At 46.9% G+C, this 24,573-nt stretch overlaps 1 protein-coding gene across 8 annotated transcripts in view; it reads right to left on the minus strand.

Annotated features, from left to right (window-relative positions):
* The window catches only part of RELL1 (RELT like 1), a 46,289-nt gene that overhangs the window by 8,119 nt on the left and 13,597 nt on the right, over nt 1-24,573 (minus strand). For all 8 annotated transcript variants that reach the window (XR_012904332.2, XR_012904334.2, XR_012904333.2 and 5 more), the window contains exons 2-6: nt 18,371-18,610; nt 16,729-16,800; nt 8,077-8,134; nt 6,880-7,119; nt 4,271-4,454 (exon numbers count right to left, since the gene is read on the minus strand). Coding sequence is in view for 2 of the 8 variants with exons in the window: in XM_075930591.2 (XP_075786706.2) it covers nt 4,274-4,454; nt 6,880-7,119; nt 8,077-8,134; nt 16,729-16,800; nt 18,371-18,610 (791 nt within the window). In the remaining 6 variants the exon portion in view is untranslated. The remainder of the gene's footprint in view (nt 1-4,270; nt 4,455-6,879; nt 7,120-8,076; nt 8,135-16,728; nt 16,801-18,370; nt 18,611-24,573) is intronic.

Raw genomic sequence — 24,573 nt, forward strand, 5'->3', positions numbered from 1 at the left:
AAGATCTTGGAAAGTGGCCGAGGGACGCACTTTCCATGATATTAATGAAGGAAATGTGGTGTTTTGGATGGAGGTTGAGTGTAGAGAGAGCTTGGGGTGCAAGAGGGAGAATGGAGTCTGGGAGGGAGTTTGAGTGAAGGAAGCAGCTGTGACCTAGGGCAGGGGACTAAAGGGCAGGGTTTTGGGATATGACTTAGGGTAGGAGAGGATTGTGATCTGAGGTAGGAGATTGGGGTCTCACACCTGGGAAGGGGTGTAGGTGCAAGAGGGGGGCAGAGGGTTTGGGTATGTTGATTCGGGGACAGAGTTGAAAAATGGAGGAGCTGGGGTGCCAGAGGGAAGCTCTGCCCAGGAGACTTACCAGCCAGCAGTAAAACAAGCCTGCCTGCCGAGCTAACGTTTGAAGATCTTAAAACATTTTCCAGCCAGTCAGCCTGCCCAGCCATGTGCTTATGTGAATAACTGAGTTGAGGAGAGGGGGAGTGGTTCTTCTTGGCTGCCTGTTATTCAAACAGGCAGTTCCCATTGGCTAGTTTCTGGCCAGAAACCGGCCAATGGGATTGTGTTGGAGGCGGGGGCAGTTCCTGAAGCTTTCCCCCCTCCCTTCCAGTTTTGAAAGAGAAACCGAGCCTGGCAGCCACATTTCTGAATGGCATGCAGGACAAGCAGGGGAGCTGCCTGGGGGCTTTCTGGTGCCTCTGTGAGCCAGATCCAGCGGCTTGGCGGGCTGGATCCGGCCTGCAGGTCATATTTTCCCCGGGCCTGCACTGGATAGACATAAGGGCTACATCTACACTGGCACCCTTTTCCGGAAATGCTTAAAACGGAACAGTTTTCCGTTATAAGTATTTCCGGAAAAAGCGTGTCTACATTGGCAGGGTGCTTTTCTGGAAAAGCGTCCGTGGCCAACGTAGATGCGCTTTTCCGGAAAAAAGCCCCGATTGTCATTTTCGCGATCGGGGCTTTTTTGTGGAAAAAACTACACTGGCCTTTTTCCGGAACAGTTTTTCCGGAAAAGGACTTTTGCCCGAACGGGAGCAGCATAGTTTTTCCGGAAAAACACTGACAATTTTACAGTAGATCGTCATTGGTTTTCCAGAAAAGCAAGCGGCCAGTGTAGACAGCTCCCAGCTTATTCCGGAAAAGCAGCTGCTTTTCCGGAGTAAGTGGCCCAGTGTAGACACAGCCTTAAAGTTTTTAGCAAAACTATGCTAGTATCGTGCATTCCTGGAGTACAGTCTATTTTTAAATTTGAGAGAGCAGCTTTTAGGTAACATGCACTAAATACTGTTTTATTTAATACATAGAGTTTCAAAACTATCCAGTCTTCTGTTATCAATAATATTAAAGAAATATAAAACATATGATTTATAGTTTCAAAGAGGTTAATGATTATCTTTCAAATGTATTAGACTCAATTTTTACTTAAATGTTGTGTTCTTTTCTTACTGCTTCATGATCTATACTAGGAAGCTTGGATTTCCTTTTTATTATTTAAACAAAAACTGTACAACCTTGCATACATGCTACTGTGCCCAATACTGCCTTATCCTGGCATGATACAGGAGAACTAGTGAAACGAGAGTCAGATTCAAGAAACAAAGATGAGCAGTGCGGGTTTGATTAGACTAGGAAAAAGAGTCAAGGTTAGTCCCTAGTACAGAATCAAGCTATCACGTCAGATTAGCAGAGAGACATCAGATTAGCAGGGAAAGGAAGCAAGAAAAAACTCCGCTTTTAAAAGTTATAATAAAGTCTTCAAGCCACCATTTTACAGCATAAAGAAGCAAATAAGGACAAAGTCTAATTTTTAAATGAAAGTCCTTTGTAAGTCACCTGTATATCACTGCAGCAACAGCTTTTACAAAGCCCAGATCTGTCAACATAAGCAGGGGTGCCATTTCTGGGGGGCACCTCCTCATTTTACATTGGAGGTCTGTTCATAGCACACACAAGAGCACCAGGCACAGCTCTTACCAGCTCCGACACACAGCCAGGTGCCCTGCCTCCAGGAGACAGAGTCCTTTGGTTCCTGCAGTTAGTTACCTCTGCTGTGCTAGTTCACTCACCCCGCCCTCTAGTCTGTCTCCATTAATCAGTAGCTACTCTCTTCCAATGGAATGCAAATATGGGGATTCAAACTGAGTCTGACAGTTTGGAAGATGGGAGACTTGCATGGCTTAGCCCGCTAGGGTAAAACAACAATAGGGATGATGCAAGCAACTTAACCAGCCCAAAGCAAAGAGAAGCAGGGTGGCTCCCTGGGAGGTTCAGGGACCAAGTAGGGAACACAAGGACTGCCAAAGGCGTGGCTAGCAACAGACTTCGATAGGCAATGTGCAATATGCAGGGGGCTCAGCTCCAGGCCCCCCAGAAGTGGCAGGCCTCAGGTAGAAAGGGCAGGGCTAGATGCAGCCAGCTCTCAGCACTTCCTGGGCCACGCCACATGGGGCTCTGGTTGTGGCAGGCAAATATTATTATTGCCTTTTACAGCAATGAGAACTTAGTCACAGCATCTAAACACAGACTAGAACTTTAAATACATATGTACAAACAAAATAATGAGCAAGACTCCATTTTTAACCTCCACTTCAAAATGTAGAGTTTTCTTGGTGTTTGGTTTCAATAAGTCTCCAATGAGAATTGCCACTTAATCACAGAAGTGTTGTGTTTAAGAGCTTTCTGGAAAGTAAAAAGCCTTTAAAGAGAAGAGAAAGAGACTCTCTCTTTCAAAAAATGTCAGTTTCACTCCAGTTTCAAGTCAGTTTCTCTTTTTTTATTATTTTCACTAAGGCAAAGGTGGACAAATACTGGCCTGAAAGTGGGATTCAGTCCACCAGGGTTAGCTCCTGACAGGCCTCCATCGTTATATTTACCTGCATGGCTGCAGATACTGGTGACCAAAGATCCCATTGGTTGCAGATCACAGATCCCAGCCAATGAGAGCTGCGGGAAGCAGTGTCCCGGTCTGTGCAACTTCCCATCATTCCCATTGGCTAGGAATAGTAATCCATGGCCAACAGAAGCTGTGATCGCTGTTCATGGCCAATGGAAGCTGCAGGAAGCAGTGCGTATAGGGACACCACTTCCTGCAGCTCCCATTGGCCATGGACAGCCTCTCCTGTTGTCTGGGAGCTGTGATCACTGGTACCTGCGGCCATGCAAGTAAATATACAGCAGCAGCCTACTAACTCTGGCAAACCGCCACTGTGTTATTGCCCAGCCCTACATTAGAGTAAAACCCACTTAGGTTGATGCAATATAAACTCACAGGGCCATGCCCTAGTAAGATATTTCCAAAAGTTAAATGATCTATTCCAATTTTGAGATTGGAAATATCTTGCCGTTTTATCTCCTGATTGTTCTAAGCTTACGTATAAACATAAATATGGCTTTCATTGGTGTTTGAATGAAATTTTTCTCTCTTCATATAGGAATTAGATACAGTGCTCATGTCAACGAATTTCTAAGATATTAGCTGAAAGAAAGGCCCCAGAGTTTTCAGGTGCCTAAGTAGTTCTGGGGATTATGGTTAAAGCCGCTTCCTCTCCCAGCTTTCCTCCCTTCCCCGCCTCCCCAGCTGGACCAAAATCTGAAATGGGCTAACAAGGTATGCAAACTATACAGAGGTATCTAAGATTACACAGCTATGGCACCATCTGATACAAGAAGCAATAACCAACAACAGGAAATTAACGGAAATCTCAGTTATTCCTGGTAGGTTGTGATTTGCATGTCTATTAACAACCATCATTATAAATAAGTTTGGTTCTATGCCCATTCAGTGCTTTGTGCCTTTCCTGACTGCCCAAGTATTTTCCAGTTAGTGCCAGTTGTGATAACATTTTTTGTATTAAGAACTCATTCCTCACCTGCACCTGGAATCAAATTAAATAATTTACAATAAAAATGAGTAAATACAAATTTTCTTTTGCACCTCTTCCTTCTTTGGATTGTGGAAGTCACCATAAAGGATAAATGGATTGTATTTCAATTTAAAACTTAAATGTAGACTATAAATAAATAATTGGGTAAGAGTCTGCTTGATTAAGAGGCTGGGTGAGAACTGTTAGTCTTGACAGTTTTACTGAAAGGTGGTATAAAAATCTCTGTAGATGTATTTTCTCTGTGACTTTTATAATTAACTAATGTGCGTTAGAATATGAATAGCTGCATATTTAATATCTTAACAAAAGAAATCAGTGAGAATATATCTGACACCCTCTCTAGACCCCACTTTCTATGTCAATCTATAATCTCCAATACCCACCTGTTATTCTGTGCCAGTTCTCCCTCCTGCTCCTTGTCTGAAAGGTGTGGAAGGAACTTCTCTTGATCCATTTTTGACAGGTGTAGCAGGCACGTCTCCATTGACACCTTCAACACCACCAACAGACATCAAGCTTTTCCGCTCTTTGGATGTAGATTTGTGCTCCACTTTTGTGACTCTAAATCTGAAACAAGCAATACAAGAACCCACTTAAGATCATTTGTTTTGTTTTTCTTCAGAGATCAGATAATCCATTTTCAAACTGCCAGTGAGGCAAGTGTTATCCCAACTATAGAGATGGAAAACAAGGTATTTTAAATGGGCTTTCCAAGAACACAGAGGGAGTGAAGTCTAAAGTTGGGATTTCCTCTCTCAGATGCTAGTGCTTTGACCATACATACCTCTCTTGTAAAAAGAAACAATAATAAGACAAAACTACACTAATGGTTGAGCAATCATGAATAGCCAAAAAGCAGAAAAAAGAAAAAAGAGAAAAGAAAGCACCCAGAAACTAGAGGGGAAACTGCATCTTCTGTATTTGATACTTACTGTGAAGGAGGATCAAGAGAAGGAAGAGGATTTATCTGTAATTCTTGCTCTCTTTTTAGGCAGTTGTGTTACTGAATCCACAGCTTTGGATTTCTATTCATGCTATGAAGAGATTTCTAAAAATTCCATAGCAAAAATTCTAAATCCACCTGGCTCTGAAGCAAAGTACAATTCAATAATGTCCTTGACTATATTGAAAAGAAACATATTAACCATGTTATCCCCCTCTGAAGTGAAATTCACTTGAATTTTCTCCTTATGCATCTTCCATTTCCATCCCCTCAAAAAAAGTGTAAACAGTCTGAGATGTACAATATCACAGGTATCAGGGTCCACATGCTATGCACATGAGCAGATGAGAGAAAGAACCTGAATCCAGGTCTTCCTTCTGTGCTTCCCATGATGGTGAAGGCATTCATCCATAACAAAATATCATATTATGAGGGAAATTTGGGGCTTTAGACTTCCCCAGCTAAGGGGAGAGCAAGAGAATCAGAGAGAAAATATGTCCGCAGACTCAATAATATATCTCAATGTTACTGAAATATGAGGACCCATCAAGAATTTCATGACAATAGCAGATTAGTGCAAGACGCGGGCCTTCAGCCCTCATTTTGTGCCTTTTGGGAGGTGTTATTTTAACCTCTAAACTGAGGAAGGAGACTGAGTAGGATGAGAAGCCTGAGGAGTGGTGACTGTGGCTAGGTGAAGAAAATGAGATGAGGCGCCAGAGATGGGTCAGAGATAGGACTTGGACACAGAGACAGCAAGTTATATCAGCCTATGGTGCCCATGCTCCAGCAATATTCAGGACATGAGGTCCTGTCTTCACCAATATTCAGGGCCAAGTGTCTTCCACTGCTCTGCCTTCTTCCCCCACACACGTCTGCCAAGGGTCATTGGCTGAACCCTGGGCAGGAGGCAGCTGCCCCCTACAGCTTCACACTGCATTCCCTCACCAGCTGCTGCTACCAGTAGCAGCAGTGAGCAACCCAACCCCTGTCCACTCCATTCTGCTGGTTCCAGGCATCAACTGTCACCACAGCATCTTAGCACCTTCTAACCACTAGTTGGTCCCAACCCTTCCCTTCTGCCTTGGATGGATCCTTCCCTTTTCATGCAGGAACCTGGAACAGCAGAGGGAGCCCCTTCACTTCCAGCACAGGTGAGTGCCAGGCAGTAGTGTCCATCATCCCTTGCCCATCATCCAGCACTGGTGTCCCCCAGGACTCCACACCCCTTCCATTGCCTTTTTGCCCCTCTCCCAGCACTGGAGAGGTCCTAAAATGCCACCTTCAGGTGAGGCCAGCCCTTATCACCCCTCTGGCTCAGATCCTCCTTACCTTACCCCCAGTGGGGGCTCTTGTGCATTTCAAAGCGCAAGCACCCTCATGGAGCCTGGGGTCAGCAGGGGGCTCCATGCTGCACTTTGAAATGCCATGTGGCACCCGGGGTCAGCTGGGGACTCCCCAGCTGACTCCAGGCTCCACATGGCATTTCTGCAGAACCCGGAGTCAGCTTTGAAATACCGCACTGGAGCCTGGGATCAGCTGGGGAGTCCCCAGCTGACCCCAGGTTCTGGGGAAATGTCGCAGGGAGCCCAGTATCAGCTAGGGAGTCCCCAGCTGACCCCCGGCTCCACACGGCGCTGCCGCTTTGAAATGCCACCCCAGGGACTAGTCCTTAACATCCTTCGTTTGTACAGCATCTAGAATAATGGGGTCATGGTGAATGATTAGAGCACCAGATTCTAGTGGTAATACAAATTAATAATTAATCATTAAAATTCTTTAGCTTGCCTATATGCTTATCCAAAACCCAATAGAAAAGCATTTAATAAAAAAGAGAATTAGTATACAAAGTTTGACCTGTACATTCAAACATCTGATGTCCAAGGAAACAGCACAATGTCTCCAAAGTTAATTACTGTCTTGCAATTCAGAAAAATCCATTTGCTGGGTTGTGGTATGAAGTGTTATAAAGCATATAACTAATCCAATACTGAAATCAAATGAGAGAACCGTGTAAATAAAGCATGAAACAAAGCAAAACAGTCTTACCTTCCCACAGAAAGTACTGTAACTTCTCCTTGTCGGTTTTTTCTTGACTCTTTAGATTTGTTGTTTGGCTTTAAAAGATGCCATCTTTTGTGCCTACAGCGATTACAAACATCCTTCTCTGCTACTCCCCCAATAGTATGCAAGTGATGGCCACGGCAGTTATGTTTTGATGGGGTTTCGCTTGGTGACAAAGGTGAACCTGGACTTTCAGGACTGCCTGGAGTTGTAGGAGACCCAGGGCTATTTTTGAAAACAAATGAAAAAAAAAAAACTTTAAATTGCATATAATTGTTCTTCTTAGAAATAAGGTCTCTTTAAATTTAAATAATCATCCCACCTTATTCTCTGATAATATACACTCAGGTTGTATCCAACTTGTGTTAAATTTAGGTTCTTGTTTTTAACAGAAGATAGTTTTTGCTGACTAAAACAATTTAGTCTGATGTAGAAAAGTCAATGATTGATTCCAGCCTTTCTTCCTCTTTTACTGAGAGAAAAGCACCAGTTGGGTTTAAAAATGAAAAAGAAAAAAAAGCAGTTTTGCAAACTCACATACACATCTTCACTTTCTCTTGTGAAAAGAGACAGAGAAGAAAAAAATATTTAGTTTTTAAGTCAACCACGCATTCCTGCATCATCACACAAGATTATTCTGAAATTGGCCCATATTTGAAAACTAACATCTCTCAAGATTGTAAAGGTATTTGCCTCAAAAAACTGCTCCAAGTACAACAAAGGGAATGGAACAAAATGAGTCAACTACGCATCTACACACACACAGACTTTGTACTCCTATAATTATATTTATTTTAAAAATAGTATAGTTAAAAATGGAACAATCTTCCTCAGTGTGGATGCAGTTGTACCGGCCTAAAGGTGTTTATATCCATGCTGATATAGTTAAAAATGTTTGATCAGTAGAGTACAGACACAAGCACCTTTATGCCACTATAATTGTCTCTATTCCAGAAGCAGGCAATAACTTGAAGTAGAAACCCTGTGACTAAGCTCCTAAATGACTATTATTCAATGTTATTTAATCTAAAACTATAATGAACATACTTTCAGTTACCATAATAGCATTTAAAGGGTTGCAATTTTACTGAGATTTCAGTTTTAATTAACACAGAATCATTCATAAGGTACATCTTGATATAGCAGAGGAAAATACACACAGTTAAAATAGAAAGGACTTACCTTGCAGGATCACACACACTGTTATCAGCTACCATGGCCTTTAACATATCAGCATTTGCTACAAAAAGCACAAACAGAAATTGTTAAAAGAAATGGGTTGCTGTCCTTGTATAATAAAGATAGTAAAAAAGTAAGCAAGCTGAAGACTCTAGTTTTGACTCAGACTCTACTTTGCTTTCAATGCACCTTTGCTATCTCACAACTGAAATAAAGGGCTCTGAATGTAATTCCATCTAGACAGCAGAATTTGCATTATGGAATCTGAAGAAGGCAGGATGCCAAAGGCAACAAGTTAAAATTTGTATGCAAAGATATCCTTGATGAAATATTTTAAGAGTTAGTTAGACAAACACCCATCAGGTTGGTCCACCTGAAAACTTGACTCCCTTATATCTCTGGGATTCAGAAATAACCTGTTTAGATTCAGTTAAAAGTATCTTGATAAAAAGCAGGTGCAATTCTACCAGGTGTACCTATTCCCACAAGTGGAACCAGTTCCAACTTTGGTGTGGTGACAGACAGGTTGATGCAGCCAGTGCTCCATTACTGAGGTTCTACTCAGCATAACCTCTTTCACGTTCTGATATCCAGGGAGATACGCAGCAGAGATGTCCTTGTGGATACACCAGTTCCATAGCTTGATTGCTTATGAACTCAGGTAATGGGACCTGGCACCTCTTGGCCTGTTCATGTAATATATGCAAGTGAGGTTGTCCGTCAATACTCAAACAGTCCAGTTTCTGTGAAGTGGTAGGAAATACTGGCAGGTATCGTGGACTGCCCACTGTTCCAGGAGGTTGATGTGTAAGGTGGACTCGGTGGGTGTCCATCTGCCCTGTAATAGTGTGCTTGAATAGATGCATTCCCCAGCTAAGGAAGGAAGGAGGCACGGATTATAAGTATCATGATAGGTGGAGGATGAGGAAAAGGGACCCAGGCACAGATGTTGTCAGGGCACATCCATCCACAACAGAAAGTTCATGACCTGGGTTGGCATGAAAATGAGTTTTTGCATGCTGTGCGTGAGAGAAAGATATTCTGTATGAAGCCAGACCAGAAGACAACACATTTGCAGCCTCATGTTTTGACCACAAATGTAGTTGCAGCCATACGTCCCAGAAGATGAAGCATGTGCATGTTGGGATTTGGTGGCATGTTTGGGCAATTGAGACTAGTTGGGTTATCACTGCAAATCCGTGAGATGGTAAAAATGCTCTTGCCCACTTGGTATCAAGTGCAATGCCAATGAACTCCAGTGTTTGCACTAGCATTAGTGTGGACTTTTCAAAATTAATAAGGAGGCTCAGTTTTGTAAAGAGAATTGTTGTACTGCGGACTGCTCAGAGCACTTCAGTCTCAGATGGTGCTTTGAAAAGGCAGTCATCTAGGTATGGGGAAATAATGATACCTAGTTTGTGGAAAAGGCTGCAACTACTGCAGTGCTGTGGATAGTTTGAAGTGTCTGTAACAGTAATGAAGATGGGAGATGATGAACCGTAGGAAATGCATCCTGTAGGTCGAGGGCTGAGAACCAATCTTCCTGTTCCAGTGCTGGAATGAATAGGGTGACCGTTGTGAAATGTAGTTTTGACAAATTTGTTGAGATTGGAAAAATCTAGGATGGGGCACCAACTACAAAACTTCTTTTGTACTAGGAAGTGCTGAGAGTAGAAACTGTGTCCTCTGTGTTGGGGAGCATGATAGGGGTGTCTGCCCCACACTGACCCTTTAAGGATTACAGCCCAGCCCTTGGAGAAGGTTGGAGCCATGGAGCCAGCATCTGAGGCAGACACAGCCAATTAGAACCCAGCTGGAGCTGTCTAAATAAGGGCTCCTAAAGGGATGGAGATGGACTCACTCTTGCTCTACCTGTGGAGCAGGAGAGACCTAGCTGCCAAGGAAGCTAGAGGCTTCCTGACTTAGAGCAGGGCTGGAGAAAGGCAGGCAGAGTCGGTGAAGCTCTGGCCAGGAAAGCTCCCAGGCTGCAGGGTCTGAAGCAAGCGAGGTCTGAGGGTTCTAAGGCTGCAGGGAGGCAGCAGGTCCACACCTGCTTGCCAATGATGAGTGGCCATTTCAGACTGCAGTGGCTAGACGAAGACTTTCAGTAGGGTCACTGAGGCAAGGTGGGCATAGGAGTTTGGGTGTTCCCTGAGGGGGAAGACCCCAGAGTGTGGGGAGGAGCACTGTGGTAAAGCAGTACCCAGAAGAGAGGGTGCCATGGTCTAGGAGGGATGTGGGTCCTAACACAAAGTGGTAGCAAACAAAAGCTAACAGCAGACATGACAAAAGGGGCTAATGAGCTGATTCCCTGAGTGACCAGCAGGCAGCACCATGGCAGCGAGTTGCGCCATGTTACAGGGAGAGACTGGTTCTATGGCTCCCAGCTGAAGGAGATGTCTCACCTCTCCTCCCTCCAAGTCGGGTTCATGAGAGGGTTCCCTGAATAGGGAAAGAAAGAGTTACTCACTGTGTGTAGTAACGGTGGTTCTTCGAGATGTGTCCCAGTGGATACTCCACTCTGGGTGCTGGTGCATCCGCGCCGGCAACCAGAGACTTTTCTAGAAGTTTCCACTGCGCACACGCCACAGCGCCCCCTTGTGTCATTGGAATCTGTTAGGCACGCGCACAGCACGGCTCTTCTGTTCCTTCTCTACGGCTACGTCTAGACTGGCATGATTTTCCGGAAATACTTTTAACAGAAAAGGTTTTCCGTTAAACGTATTTCCAGAAAAGAGCGTCTAGATTGGTCCCCGAGTTATCGTTATAACAATGCGCTTTTGTGGAAAAGCGTGTCTAGATTGGTGGCGTACCTTTGCACAAAAGCAGAAGCCCGGAACCATTTTGAAGAGGGCAAAAGGCCACCAGCCCTTTCCGGGGGGCGGGGCTGGAGCTCCGTTCAGACACGTGCTTAAAGGGGTCTTGCCGGACAGCCGTTTGTCTCCTGCTCCGTGCGTTTGGACCTCTGGCAGGGACTGACAGCCGTAGCAGGTTTGGTGGTTTCCCTCTGACTTTTGGGGACACCACCCTTTTGCCCCCTACTGCTTTTTCCTGATTTTGCTTTCTTGTGCCCTGCTCTGTCTGCCATGGAGCCGTGGGTGGCCATGTACCTGCTCTGGCCCCTGTCGGCCATTTTCGAGTGCCTGCAGCTGGTGCTCCAGGCCGGTACCCTCGTCTTTCAGGACCAGGAGGCAGAGATCGCCTTTGACTCCCACACCAGGGAGGCCATGGCGTCCCTGTGGCATCAGCACCCTAGGGTGGAGAGGCCACTCTGGAGATTGGACACCAGTACAGACAGGTGGGACCGGCTGGTCCTTGGGCAATGGGATGACCAGCAATGGCTCCTGAATTTCCACATGCGAAAGCGGATGTTCCAGGAGTTGTGCGCCTGGCTCACCCCCGCGCTACAGAGAGCCACCACCCGGCTGCATGCACCCATCCCCATCAACAAGAGGGTCACCATCGCGCTATGGAAGCTGGCCACCCTGGACAGCTACTGCTCAGTGGCACAACAATTCGGGGTGGGAAGATCCACCGTCGGTGTCATCGTGATGGAGGTAAGTCCCAGGGGGAGTGGGGTGCGGGGAGGGTGCTGCACTCCATGCCCAGGGGCAGCCAAGAATCCAGGCTGGGTCACCCAGGAGTTTGGGCCGTCCGTCCCTTGCACAGGCCTGCTGGTGGGTGGGGCAAGGGGGCCCTGGTGTGTGTGTGTGTGTGTGTGTGTACGCGCGCGCATGCGTGAGAACAGAGGGAATCTCGGGGGGGGAGGCCCCAAGGGAGCGCACACTCACCCCTGCCTTATGTGATGTGTTCCCTTGTGTTTCTCTGCACCCTTCTGCAGGTCGTCCACGCCATCAATGATGTCCTGCTACCGAGAGTCATCCGCCTGCGCGACGTGGACGCTACGCTGGCCGGCTTCGCTGCCCTCGGGTTCCCCAACTGTGGGGGAGCCCTGGATGCAACCCACATCCCCGTCCAGGCCCCAGAGTATCGAGCAGCCCATTTCACGAACAGGAAGGGGTACTGCTTGATTGTTCTCCAGGCCCTTGTGGACCACCGGGGCCGCTTCCTGGACGTCTACTCGGGCTGGTCCGGCAAGGCACACAACGCCCGCATCCTCTGCAACTCCAGACTCTTTCGCAGGCTGGAGGCGGGCACCTACTTCCCCCGGCGGGAGTTGACTGTCGGGGATGTGCCTATGCCCATCTGCGTCATCGGGGACATGGCCTACCCCCTGCTGCCCTGGCTAATGCAACCCTACACGGGGCGGCCGTACCAGAACCGGGCCCAGTTCAACGACCACCTCAACCGGGCCCAAAATCAGGTGGAGCTCGCCTTCGGCCGCTTAAAAGCCTGCTTCCGTTGTTTGCTCACCAGTCTCGAGATGGGTGAGCAGAATGCAATGGAGGTACTGGCCGCGTGCTGCGTGCTCCACAACATTGTGGAGCAGAGTGGGGAGGCCTTCTTCCCTGCATGGATGGCAGCCGAGGCACAGACGTTCGAACAGCCCCACACAGTTTAGGCTAGGGTTTAGGCCACCATCGCCTGTCCGAGCTGTCCCGAAGAACAGGAAGAGGATTCGTGGTTCGTGCGGAAGGCTCCAGTCAGCGTACCCGATTCCAGTCGTCTTCTAGGGATCTCCTGGCTGTTCCTCTCCCGAGGCCCGGAAGGACCAAAGGATTGAGGTTGCAAGCAACACTACAATCGTCCCGTGTCTAGACTATGTCACATATTCTTTTGTGTGCATCTTTTAACCTTTCTTGCTTGTTTGTTATCTATGTTAATATAGTTGTGGTTTAAATTTTACTTAAAAGTGTCAGTATTTATTTATGCACCACAAACCAATGACCACTTAAAGGGACGACTGGTGATAGATACAGAATTTGGTGTCTGCATTTTGTAATCCTCTTAAATTTAGTTGGCTAATTGGCATCTCAAATAATTTATTACAGTTACCTCGAGTAACACAATAACCAACACAGTTTTGTTTTCAACTGAAAAATTGTCTATTTTTATTTACAAGGGAGAGGAGGAGGAGGAGGAGGAGACCTTCAACTGGGACGGGGAGGGGGAGGAGACCTTCAACTGGGACGGGGAGAGGGAGGAGCTACTCCTGGGAGGGGTGGCACCTGCGAGCGCTCCTGTGGGGACGGACCTGGACATGCGAGGCAGGCCACATCGGGGCAGGCTGCATGGGAAAGTGGGCAGGAGGAAGGGGCATTGGAGGGGCAACAGGAGGAGGCCAGGGACATGTGTGGCCACAGTGGGGACTTCCCTCAGGGAGCCAGCCAAGGCACCGGGAGCAGGCAAGGGGCTCGGTGGGGGTCAAATTCACAAGGCTGTGATGCTGCGGTTTACCCAAAAGCAGCTGGCTGTGCCTCACAGCCAGGCATGGGACAGTGTGCCGTTCTCCGTGCTGCACCCTTGGCGGAGGTGCGGGCTCTGGGCTGAGTCCCTGGGGCCCTGGCTGGTTCCAGCTGGCATCCACCCTTCCCCCTGGTCCCGCCGAATGCATGTGAGCAACACGATCCCAGGCGTGCCCTGCAGCTGCCTGCCGCGGCCACGTGCCACTCGGTCACCAGGCTGCACGTGGTTGCACGTTCTGCTTGCTGCCTAATGCTACATAGCGTGCAGCTCACGTCGCCTGAGTGACATGCTATCTCCCTCCCCACTCCGGGCGCCTGGCTCCCCTCCTTCCCCCCGCCCTTGTGAGTGCAAAGTGCAAGACTCACCAGTGGATCATTCCCCGGCCTCGGAGGGGCTGCTGGAGGTGGCATGCTGGGTGGCGATGCTGGCCTCCTCCTCCGAATCAGTGCTGTCTCCTTCCCCTGCCTCGGTGGTCCAGGTGACGGGGGGGCGCACGCAGGTGTCGACCGGCACGTCCGGGATTGGCTGGCCGAGGATGGCGTGCAGCCGGTCATAGTGGGAGCAGGTGTCTGGTCCTGCCCCCCTGCCCTTGCTGGCCCACACGTAGCCCAGGCGCAGCTCTTTAACTTTAGCCCGGACCTGTTCAAGGTTCCGGGCTGGATGTCCCTGCTGGGCTAGCGCCTGGGCCATGCGACCGAAGATGTCAGCATTGCAGCGCCGGGACCTGGTGTCGTGAAGGCCCTCCAGCTCCCTGGGGGACCACGAGGGAGCCTGTCGTTTGCGGCCCTTGGGGGCCTCCTGCACTGGGGATGCAGGTGGCTCAGTGCCTGGAGCTGCCATGGCTGGCTCAGATGTGGCTGCTGGGCAGGGCAGGGGGGCCGTGGCAGACCTCAGGCTGGAGGTCTGAGGCATGCTCCTGCCACGTGCGCTCAGCAGCCTGCAACTGCTTTAAGAGCTCGGGTTACCAGGAAGTCCAGGGCTCCTACGGGGTCTCCCGGCGTCCAAACCGCTTTTTTACGTTTAGCCTGCTTTTGCACAAAAGTCTTAGCTAGCTGTCTACACTGGCCCTTTTGCACAACAGTTTTTCGCAAAAAGGACTTTTGCCCGAATGGGAGTGGCAAAGCTTTTCCGGAAAAAGCACTGATTTCACACAGTAGAACATCAGTGCTTTTGCGGAAAATCAAGGGGCCAGTGTAGACAGCTGGAAAGTTTTTCCGGAAAAGCGGCTGATTTTCCAGACAAACTTGCCAGTCTAGACATAGCCTACCTGTTGGCGCATAAGGCTCCAATGCAGGGGAAGGAGGGAGGGTAGTGGAGCACCCACAGGGACACATCTCGAAGAACCACCATTACTGCACAAGGTGAGTAACTCTTTCTTCTCCTTCAAGTGATCCCAGTGGGTGCTCCACTCCAAGTGACTACAGAGCAGTTGTCGGCTCGCAGAGGTGGGTTTGGAGCTGTGTGGTAGTCACTGTGGATAGTACTGCATGTCCCACCACCATGGAAGATGCAATCAAAGAGGAGAGAGCGTAATGTTGCACAAATGTGCGATCAGATGACCAGGTGGCAGTGTTGAAGATGTCTTGAAGAGAAACGTTGCTAAGAAAGGCAGTTGTGGAAGACATCCCTCTGGTGGAATGAGCTGTGATGGTTTCAGGTAAGTCTTTGTCATATAATGCATAACATGTTCAAATACAGGAGATGATCCATTTCAAAATCCTCTGAGATGAAACTGCTTGACCTTTGGATCGTTCAGTGTAGGACAAAAACAGCCTAGGGGAGACTTGCCAGGTTCTGGTTAGGTCCACATAAAACACCAATGCTCTATGGATGTCGAGAGTGTGCCATGTGACCCGAGCTGGATCGGCATGCGACTTAGGAAAAAAGGCAGGTAAGTGTATGGGTTCATTGACGTGGAAGGGAGAAGGGACTTTGAGGAGGAACTTCGGGTGGGGTTGGAGTATCACTCTGTCCTTCCTGAACACCGTGTATGGGGGTTCAGCCATCAAGGCAGCAAGTTCCCTCACCCTCCTATTGGAGGTTATCACGACCAAGAAGGACACCTTCGTGGAAAGATGAGACCAAGAGCAGGAGGCTCGAGGATCAAACGGTGGCTCTCTCAGGCTTTTTAGAACATGGTTCAGATCTCAGACAGGGACCGGAGTGCGGACGGGTGGGAAAGTGTTTTTCAGGCCCTTAAAGAACTGTTTTGTTATTGGCGCAGTGGAAACTGCTAGAAAAGTCTCCGGTCACCGGTGCGAGGATGCACCAGCACCCAGAGAGGAGCACCCACGGGGACCACTCAAAGGAGAAGGGAAGTTCTTCTTCACACAGCACACAGTCAACCTGTGGAACTCCTTGCTTGAGGAGGTTGTGAAGGCTCGGACTATAACAGGGTTTAAAAGAGAAGTAGATAAATTCATGGAGATTAAGTCCATTAATGGCTATTAGCCACTATGGGTAAGGAATGGTGTCCTTAGACACTGTTTGTCAGAGGGTGGAAATGGATGGCAGGAGACAGATCACTTGATTATTACCTATTTGAGTCACTCTGGGGCACCTGGTATTGGCTACTGTCGGCAGACAGGATACTGGATGGACCTTTGGTCTGACCCAGTATAGCTGTTCTTATGTTCTTATGAAGGAGGTTAGCAGGATAGTACAGTTAGGAAAGGAGATGTAGATACCTATTTTCAGGACCCATCTGTCTGCATCCAAGATGGTAAAAATGGATCTAGGCATTTGCCAAACAGCTGGCATGTAGATGGCATTACAGAAAGGATGCTTACAAAAGGGAGTTTGGGACAGAGTCCCTTGTGTAGGAAACTGACTGCATCCGTTGGTAAGCTGATGATGACGGCGTTGGTTGTCAAACTGCTGATGTGGATGGTATGGCTGAGGGTGAGACTATGGAGGGAACTGATATTTTCCCAATCTTCACTTTGGCTGTGGTACATATACACCAAGGGATTTTATAGTGACTTGGGAATCTTTCAGTGAGCGTAAAGAATTGTCAGAGTTCAGAAAAGAGATTTTGTTCCTCAAATGAGAGCTCCTCCACCATATTTTACACTTCCTTAGGGAATCCTGAAAGGTGCCATCACAATATATATCACAATACTAGTGCAGTAGCAAACAATTGGGCAGCTATGTCAGCTGAGTCCATGAGTGTATCAGAAAGATGAAAACACTATAAAGCTACATAATAAAAAGCTACATAATATCCAGATGCATCACAAAGAGCCATATCTTTTATGAAGAACATTGTACACATATTTTAAACTGTACCTTCATTTTTCATAATGATGTTGACAATTCGCCCCACAGTATCGTTATTGTCATTTATGCTTTCATTCATTTCTATGGGGAAAAATAATAACATGTAGTCAATATTACAGCTTCTTAGAAATGTATTTCATATGGTAAACATCTCACTGAATGAAACGTAAGTACTGTATTATATCACTATCTTATTAAAATAAACTTTATATGAATTTTAGTAACAATCCCAAAGACAGGTCCTGCAGCCGTTATTCAAACTAGGGATGTAATAGTGTAGCTGATTAACCAATTTACTGATCAGCAAAAGCTTATAGGTTAATGCTATAGACTACACATATTTCCCCCTCCTCTCCGCCAGTAAATTTTTTAGCAGTCTGGCCAGCAGCCCAGCTTAATCCCATCTTGCACTAGGTCTGGTACCTACCCCTGCTGTGTATCAAGAGCCAGCCAGGCAACCCGTCTTAGTTCTGGCTCATGCCAGGTCTGGGACTTATCACCGCTGTGGCTCTGCATCTGAAGTGTATTAGGAGCCAGGCAGGCAGGCAGCCTGGTTCAGTTCCAGCACGCACCAGAGCTAGGAGCTCAGACCCTACCCTGGACAGAGACTGCAGCCACCCCATGCAGCTGCTTCTGTATGAGAGGCAGCAGTGCAGGGTGACAGGCAGTTGGTCCATGAGGGGAGCTGGTTTTTAAACTGCCTCCCTTTGAGGACCAGCTCCCACCTGGCACCCCACACTGTTTGCTCTGATACAGTGGCAGCAGCACAGAGTAACAGGGAGCTCCTTGGGAGTGGGGCTGGAGCGCACTGGCTGCCAGCCCCACCCCCGGGGACTATAGAATCATCACATAACCAATAAAAAATCATGAGGTTAATTAACTATTCAATTAACCTATATTTAACATCCCTAATTTAGACAAGATCCCCTCACTAAAGACATCAGGACTGAGTTCTTACTTTCCATATATGTTATGTTTTTTATCTAATACTCCTTGAAAACTCAAAATTTTCATAGAATTGAAAAATCAAATTTTTATAATTTACATCCTTTCCACCTCAATTTTAAGAGAGCAAAAGGAATATACATTCCAGCCCCCACCAGCTTCTCCATGGCCTGAGCTGTCACCTGGTGAAGGTAGGAAGGTGGAGCGGGTTCTCCAGTGGCCTAGTGGACAAGGCTTCAGCTTCAGGAGCATGGGGTCTGGAGATGAAGGTACTATGTATGAAATGCCTCACTCTTGACTAGTAGCAAATTAATGAGTTGCACACAGAAGCTTGTACTGCTATACTGTTCACCACAATAGACTACAGTATCTATAGTGTCCATGCAAGCTAATTAACTAAGTCTGTTAATTCAGTGCCTTTCACTACCACTAGGAGGAATCGAGGCATCAAGTACTACCAGCCATAAGCATTCAAAAATCCTAAAATCATGAGATGATCTTCAATATTAAAGATTTTATAAAAATACTATATTTTAGACTTCTGTTTCCCTTCTGGTGTTTAAAACTTAAAATTCTCATTCTCAAGCTTTTCCACACAACATAAGGATAGAAACTATTTAATAGAGAATATTATAACATATGAAGAGGGATCGTTCCAGATTAGTAACATACGGCATAAAAATTAACAGGAAGAGATGTTACTTACCTATCTTTTCTCCAAGTTTTTCCTCTTCAATTTTTTGCTCAGCCTCTGTTGTACACCGATACCCTTTTTTCTTAAGCACATGACAGATGAGGATTCCCAAAAGGCCCATAATGAAAAAGACAGGAACCAATCCATAAGCAATATATTCTGGATGCATACCACCTTCTGTGTGATTGACAGTCTGATGTCTAGTATTTTCTAAACCATGGCTTGCCAAAATATTAGGAAAATCTTGATTTCCTATGAAAAATAAAATACATGGTTATGAAGCACAGTTCTAGATACCTTTACTTTGCATTTTCAAGCAGCTCTGACTTTAGGCTTTCAAAGAATTTGGTGACTTATGAGCCTGATCCCAAGACCACTGAAGGGGAGTCTTTTCACTGATAGAACCAGGTCCACTGATGAACTAATCCTATAAAAGTAGATATTCTCTGAGTTATAGATAATGAAATGAGCATAAAAGGTGAAGCAACTTGCTTAAGGACACAGAAGTTTAGTGGTAGAGCCGGGAGCAAGAGTCAAGAATTTATCCCAGTAGGCTCCAGCTCTATCCACTAGGCAGCATTCTTTTCACAAACATTCATTATATTTCAAATTCAGGGAGGGAAATGACAAACTTTCTTTTAATATCATTAAAAGAAAGATAATTTCAGTACAAATCTTTAAAGATGTCATAAATTTCAATTTGTTTAGCTCAGACACAGAATTTAAGACCGAAAATCATTAATATTAAGATCGCACCAAGTAGCAATGAGAAACTGATTAGGGCCATCACCATATACATTTTAACTATACTTTCTGTACTATTGTAGCCAGACACAAGAGCCCCATCTTGTTTCCCCCCCCCCCCCCCCGCAGAGAGCAAGAGAAAGGCAGTCAGCCTTTGATGCCCTGGGAACACAGGTTTGCTGCCTGTCCCTGACTCTACCATAAACAGAAACCAGACAGTAAATGGGCTAGCTGACGACCCGGGGCCTCCCGTCGCCCTGATGGCTAGTACCAGTAATTGACACGCCTGCACTGTCCCAGGAGAGGAATCTTCGCCCATCACATACCAGAGGTGCCCATTGTCTGCATTTTCCCAGGTGTAAATTATGCTTTGCACCCTTCGTGGGAAACTTGGCATTCAAAGCCATTTTTCCTAATTGGCCACTTGAGCCCAGGAAGAAGCCTACATGACCCAAGGGGTATAAAAGAGGTTCAGCAGCCCACCCTATTTGAGCTCCAATCATCTATACCTGCTGGCAGGTATTGATTGTCTCCCGAGGTCTGTGGGACGCCCAACCTCGCCCTACTTCTTCCCGAGGGATTGAGAGAAAGACGCTGGCCACGCCAAGTCTGGAACGCAGGGGTGAGAATATATACCTGCTATGTGTCTATTTTGCATGCATTTAATAAGAGCTCAGAGAACCAAAGGGTTTCATGGTACCTGTAAGTGACTTATTAATGTAATTTCTGTCCTGTCCTTTGTAGTGTCTGTGTTATCTGTAACACAGTAGTAGCATTTAACAACTAAGTTTACCCTGTAACAATAAATAGTAACTGTTTAAGCTTTAACCTGACTCCTTCAGTTGCTGTAACAGAACCAAGCACAATTTAAAAGAACTTCAGCCGGTCATAAGGGACTCACTGCCCTGGCTGTCGGCTGACAACTATGTACTATCATAGATCATTACAACAGTTCATTGAATTGGAAACATAGCTTTATACTACTGTTATGATTATGCCTCTAAGGGCATGTCTACAATAGGAAATCATTTTAAAATAAACTTATTTCAAAATAATAACTCTCAAAATAATAATTTTGAAATAGCATGTCAACACTACAAGGCAGCATTGAAAGATCACAGAATTATTTTGAATACTTGTGTCCACACTGATTGGAGCCTGCATCGGAATTAAAGCCCACAGAAACACCCTGGGGAAGGCACCAGAGGGGCAGACACTTCCTGTGGCTGCATCCTGAGGCTTGCTGAGTCAGGAGCTTACAGGGGCTCCTCTCTAGAGCTACGTCTCACATACCACTCCTCCATTGCCTATCGCCTTGCTCACAGTGTGTGCTCTGTTTGACTTTACAGATGCCACAGCACTTTCAGCATGGAGCTGGAGCTGCTGCAAAGCAGTGCCAGGTTCAGGGGCCTCATACTGCACCTCATGGGCACAGTTCATCCATGCTGGCAGGGCTTACGAGCAGCCGGACACCAGTGCCATTCAATGAGCACCTGAAGGGGCTGTGCTCATCCAGGAGGCCTTGAGGGAGAGTTTCAGCCAAGGCCACCTGTGAGACTCTTCCCCTGGGCCTTTTTACAAGGAGTCCCTGCATTGCCCCTGTGTGCCTTAACTCCTCCATCCCTACCTTCCCCTGCTCTCCCTTCTCACCTTCTCCTTTCCCCTGCTGAACAAATAAAAAAGCCTTTAAGAAAAACAACTCTGCTTGTTTAATGGTGGTATATACAACAGGGGAGGGACTGGGTAAAGAAACTGGAAAGGAGGAGGAGGTTGTGGAGGGGGCTCAGGGATGTGGCTGAGACTGGCACTTGCCTCAAGTAGCTTGGGAGGCTTTGGCTGACCAAGAGAGGTCCCACCGCCACATGTTCTGGGGCCCCGGTGGCCCCTGAGGGGGGCTAAGAGGGGAAGCCAAGGGAGAGGCAAGAAAGTTGGGAGGAGTAGGGCGGAGCAGTGTTCCCTCTAAGATTTTCCATCCATGAGCAGAGTAAGTTTTGTCTTGTGCACCAATATTGAGGTCATGTGTGCTTGTTTGGATGGGTGCCACCAAACATAGGGAATGTTGCGCTTGCTCATGTCCAGTTGGAGGAGGAGACTCATGAACCTCCACTTTAGGCAGGTGAAAGCACCATGAATGTGTTATTTGTCAGCAGCCTTACTCACTGTTTTCTTCTTTCCACTCCCACTCCAAATCAGCATGAATCTGAGCAAGCTCCAGGCCACTGTAGCCCTGCACTGTAGCCCTGATATTCTTCCTGTCCATTCAAAACCACTATATACATCTCCCATCATCATTTCCCCCTTGATTTCCCTGTACCTTTCCAGCTCAACCCTGTGTTCCCCAATCGTTGTCTGACCCAGTCACCACATGTACCCTTCTCTCCTCACCATGACTCCAGCTCCAGCCGCAGCGCACACAGCTGGCTGGAGATGACAGAAGTGTCCAGAAACAAAAATTGTGGCACAACATTCATTTCCATATTTATTTTACTAAGTTGTTATATCAAAATCCCTTAGCACTAGAGTCAGTGGTGTTGGATACAGCCCAGAGATTAAAACCTGATCAGGTGATACATTTACATTTTCTTCTGAGAGTGACTCCTTTCTACACCAGATGTGTATTTTATTTAGAGGCAAATACATTGTTGCTTTTCTACTTGCCACCTTCACGGGCAACATGAAGTCACTCTCGGTGCATGGTCCCTCTCCAAGCCCACATGGCCTCATGCTGGTGCACCAACTGGTCCCAGATGGCCTTCTGCTGCTCCCTGTCAGCCTGGCGCTCCTTTCAGTAGGCAGCCCTCTCCTGGTGCTCCTCATCCAGCCCTCAGATGAGGGACTGGAGGCAGGCCATTCCGCAGCAGGTCTTCCCAGGTTTGCTTCCTCCATCAGCTCCTCCATCCACTCAGGAAAATGGCGTAGGAGATGGTGGATGCAGCACGCTCACAGCTAGTCCAGCAGTGAAGAAAAGTTACAAGGGCAGTCATCCCAGGAGACACTGTACATGAAGCCTAGCCCTAATCTCTGCACCGACACCGAAGGTCTCAGTTCAGACGATGGCAGAACGGGGTGGCTCAGCTACCTTCTGTGTAGAAGAGCAGCTCCTGACTAGTGGGCATGGTGGCTTGACTGGCCTACTCCTCCTCAAACCCACCCTTTCGGAGGCTGATGCTGGGCATCTCCTGGCCAGACTCACCAACGGGTGGGGAAAGTGACTTGTCCCCCCTCCAAGGAGTTGATCGTAATAGTGACACGTGAGGAGCCGCCCCTGAGTATCCACACTGCTCTCTGGCCTTGTTGCGGGCCTGCTGGAGCTCTTATTTTCATGCAAACCTGGTTGAGGGACAGGCTGGTGGCCATCTGGCAATTGACATTGGCATTCTTTCTCCTGGTGCGGAGATCCTGGAGGTTAGTCTCCTCCCCCCAGACCTTGATGAGGTCCAGAATCTCTGCACCCGTCCAGGCTGCTGCCCTGTTTTGTCAGTGGCCAGGGGCAGCCAACGGTGCTGCAGGAGTTCCGGCAGCTGTGGGAGGCACAGAGGGAGCTTTGGGGTCTGACATGTGATGGATGCTGTGTGGCATGATGCTCAACACCCACCAGCAGCCACACTATATTTTTTCCATGGATGCACCAGCCCTGGAACGCCCACAGAGTTGGTGCCTAAGTTTTGCACAGACGCTTGTAATGGGAAAAAAATATATCACCAAATTGAGGAGAGGAAACGTGCTAGTTCTTCTTATATTGGGGTGCTGAAAGACAAAGATGCTTTTATAGCTGAAATAAAATTTTATTTCATCTATCACGTTTTACTCTTCTCCTTAATTCTTACCTCATACTGATCAACAAGGTGAAAATTATTTTAACTGTATTTCAATATCATTACTTAAAAGTTAGATTTCTATTGATATTTCCTCCCCTAAATAATGGCACACTGAAAAAAGTTTACATCCATTATTTGCTTATACCAAATGAAGATTTTATGAAGATTTCATCTAATCTGCTCTCTGTACCTTACGGAATACAGAATGTGCTAAATGGTTTAGGAAATCTGGTTGTCGTATATGCACAACAGCTCTTAAAAGTAAAAGCAATTAGTCCTCTTTAATGTCTTGCTATGTAAAATAATACACACATCCCTAAATTCTATTAAGATCTGTTGATTCCTAAAAGGACTCTAGAAGATTTTATATACTAAATCTGAAGAAAAAATATGTTATAATACACAATTTCTTGATACAAGATTAAGTGAAAGATTTGTTCTATACCAGGGTGGGCAATAATTTTTGATGGGCCACTCCTAGGATTTTGGAAAGTAGTCGAGGGCCACACTCTTCCATGGTATTAATGGAGGAGGTGCATGGTCTGGGATGGAGGCTGAGTGCAGGAGGGAGCTTGGGGTAAAGGATTGGGGTACAGGAGGGAAAAATGGAGTCTGGGAGGGAGTTTGGGCAAAGGAGGTAGTTGTGACCAAGGGCAGGGAACTGAGGTGCAAGGTTTTGGTATTGTTACCCCCAAAGTCTCAATAACAAGCAGACTCTTTTGAATTAATTTAGAATGTAGGATAAGGGATCTGACTGATGATGTTAAATGCTCTGGTTACCAAAGGAGAGGCCCCTGACACCAAATCTGATCACCGGTGATTTCTCCCCAAAAGAAACATGCTTGGAGTCCAGATTAAAGTTCACTAATATATTATAAGAATTTAAATTGACAAGTGCATGAAGAAGAAGAACGACAACCAACAAATCCAACCCCCACCCCAAAACAAAAGAGAAGACAGAAAGATCCCCAATACAAGTAAGGTATTTATATGTTACACAAGTCTCTGTGTCACCAATGATGGTACTGGTGCTTGTGACCTTCTACCTTTGGGCTCAGGTTAGCCCTCAGAGAGGAACCGCAAGTGATCCCTTGCAGATAGATCAATCCTAGGCTGTTGCCACAAGAGCCAATGCTGATGATGAATGGTGGTACACTTCTGGTACGATTCTCATTGGGCCTTCACCACAACGGAGTGTTTCAGGGACGATGGCAATGTTATGGTCTGAGGCGGGTAGAGATTAAACACCTCTGTTTGGTGTATCCCAGATCACCAGTGCTGAGCCCTGTGGGAACCCACCGCAGTTGTGAATGATCCCTCTGCCTTTTCCCTCTGTGGCGCTGTCAGGCTGGAATGCTACTCTTGAAGGGTAACCGTCATTGGATCCTGATCCTTTGATACAGGGAAGTGAGCCCTCAATGGCATAGACGCTCCCCCTCTCTGACACACGCTGTCCTCACAGACACAGATAGAACACTGACCTCCCTTGGGGTGCAGTGATTTTGTAGAACCTTTGGCGGGAAAACTTGTGTAGGGTGGTGTGCACAATTTCGGGCTGGGTGCAAAGGATCTGCATGCCTGGTGCAAGCCTCTTTGTGCCTTGTGCACAGCTTTTGCATGCCATTTGCATAAGTGGTAATGAGCGCAAAGACT

This window comes from Pelodiscus sinensis, chromosome 4 (genome assembly GCF_052426305.1).
Source record: "Pelodiscus sinensis isolate ZL-2025 chromosome 4, ASM5242630v1, whole genome shotgun sequence".
Classification (NCBI taxonomy): domain Eukaryota; kingdom Metazoa; phylum Chordata; order Testudines; family Trionychidae; genus Pelodiscus; species Pelodiscus sinensis.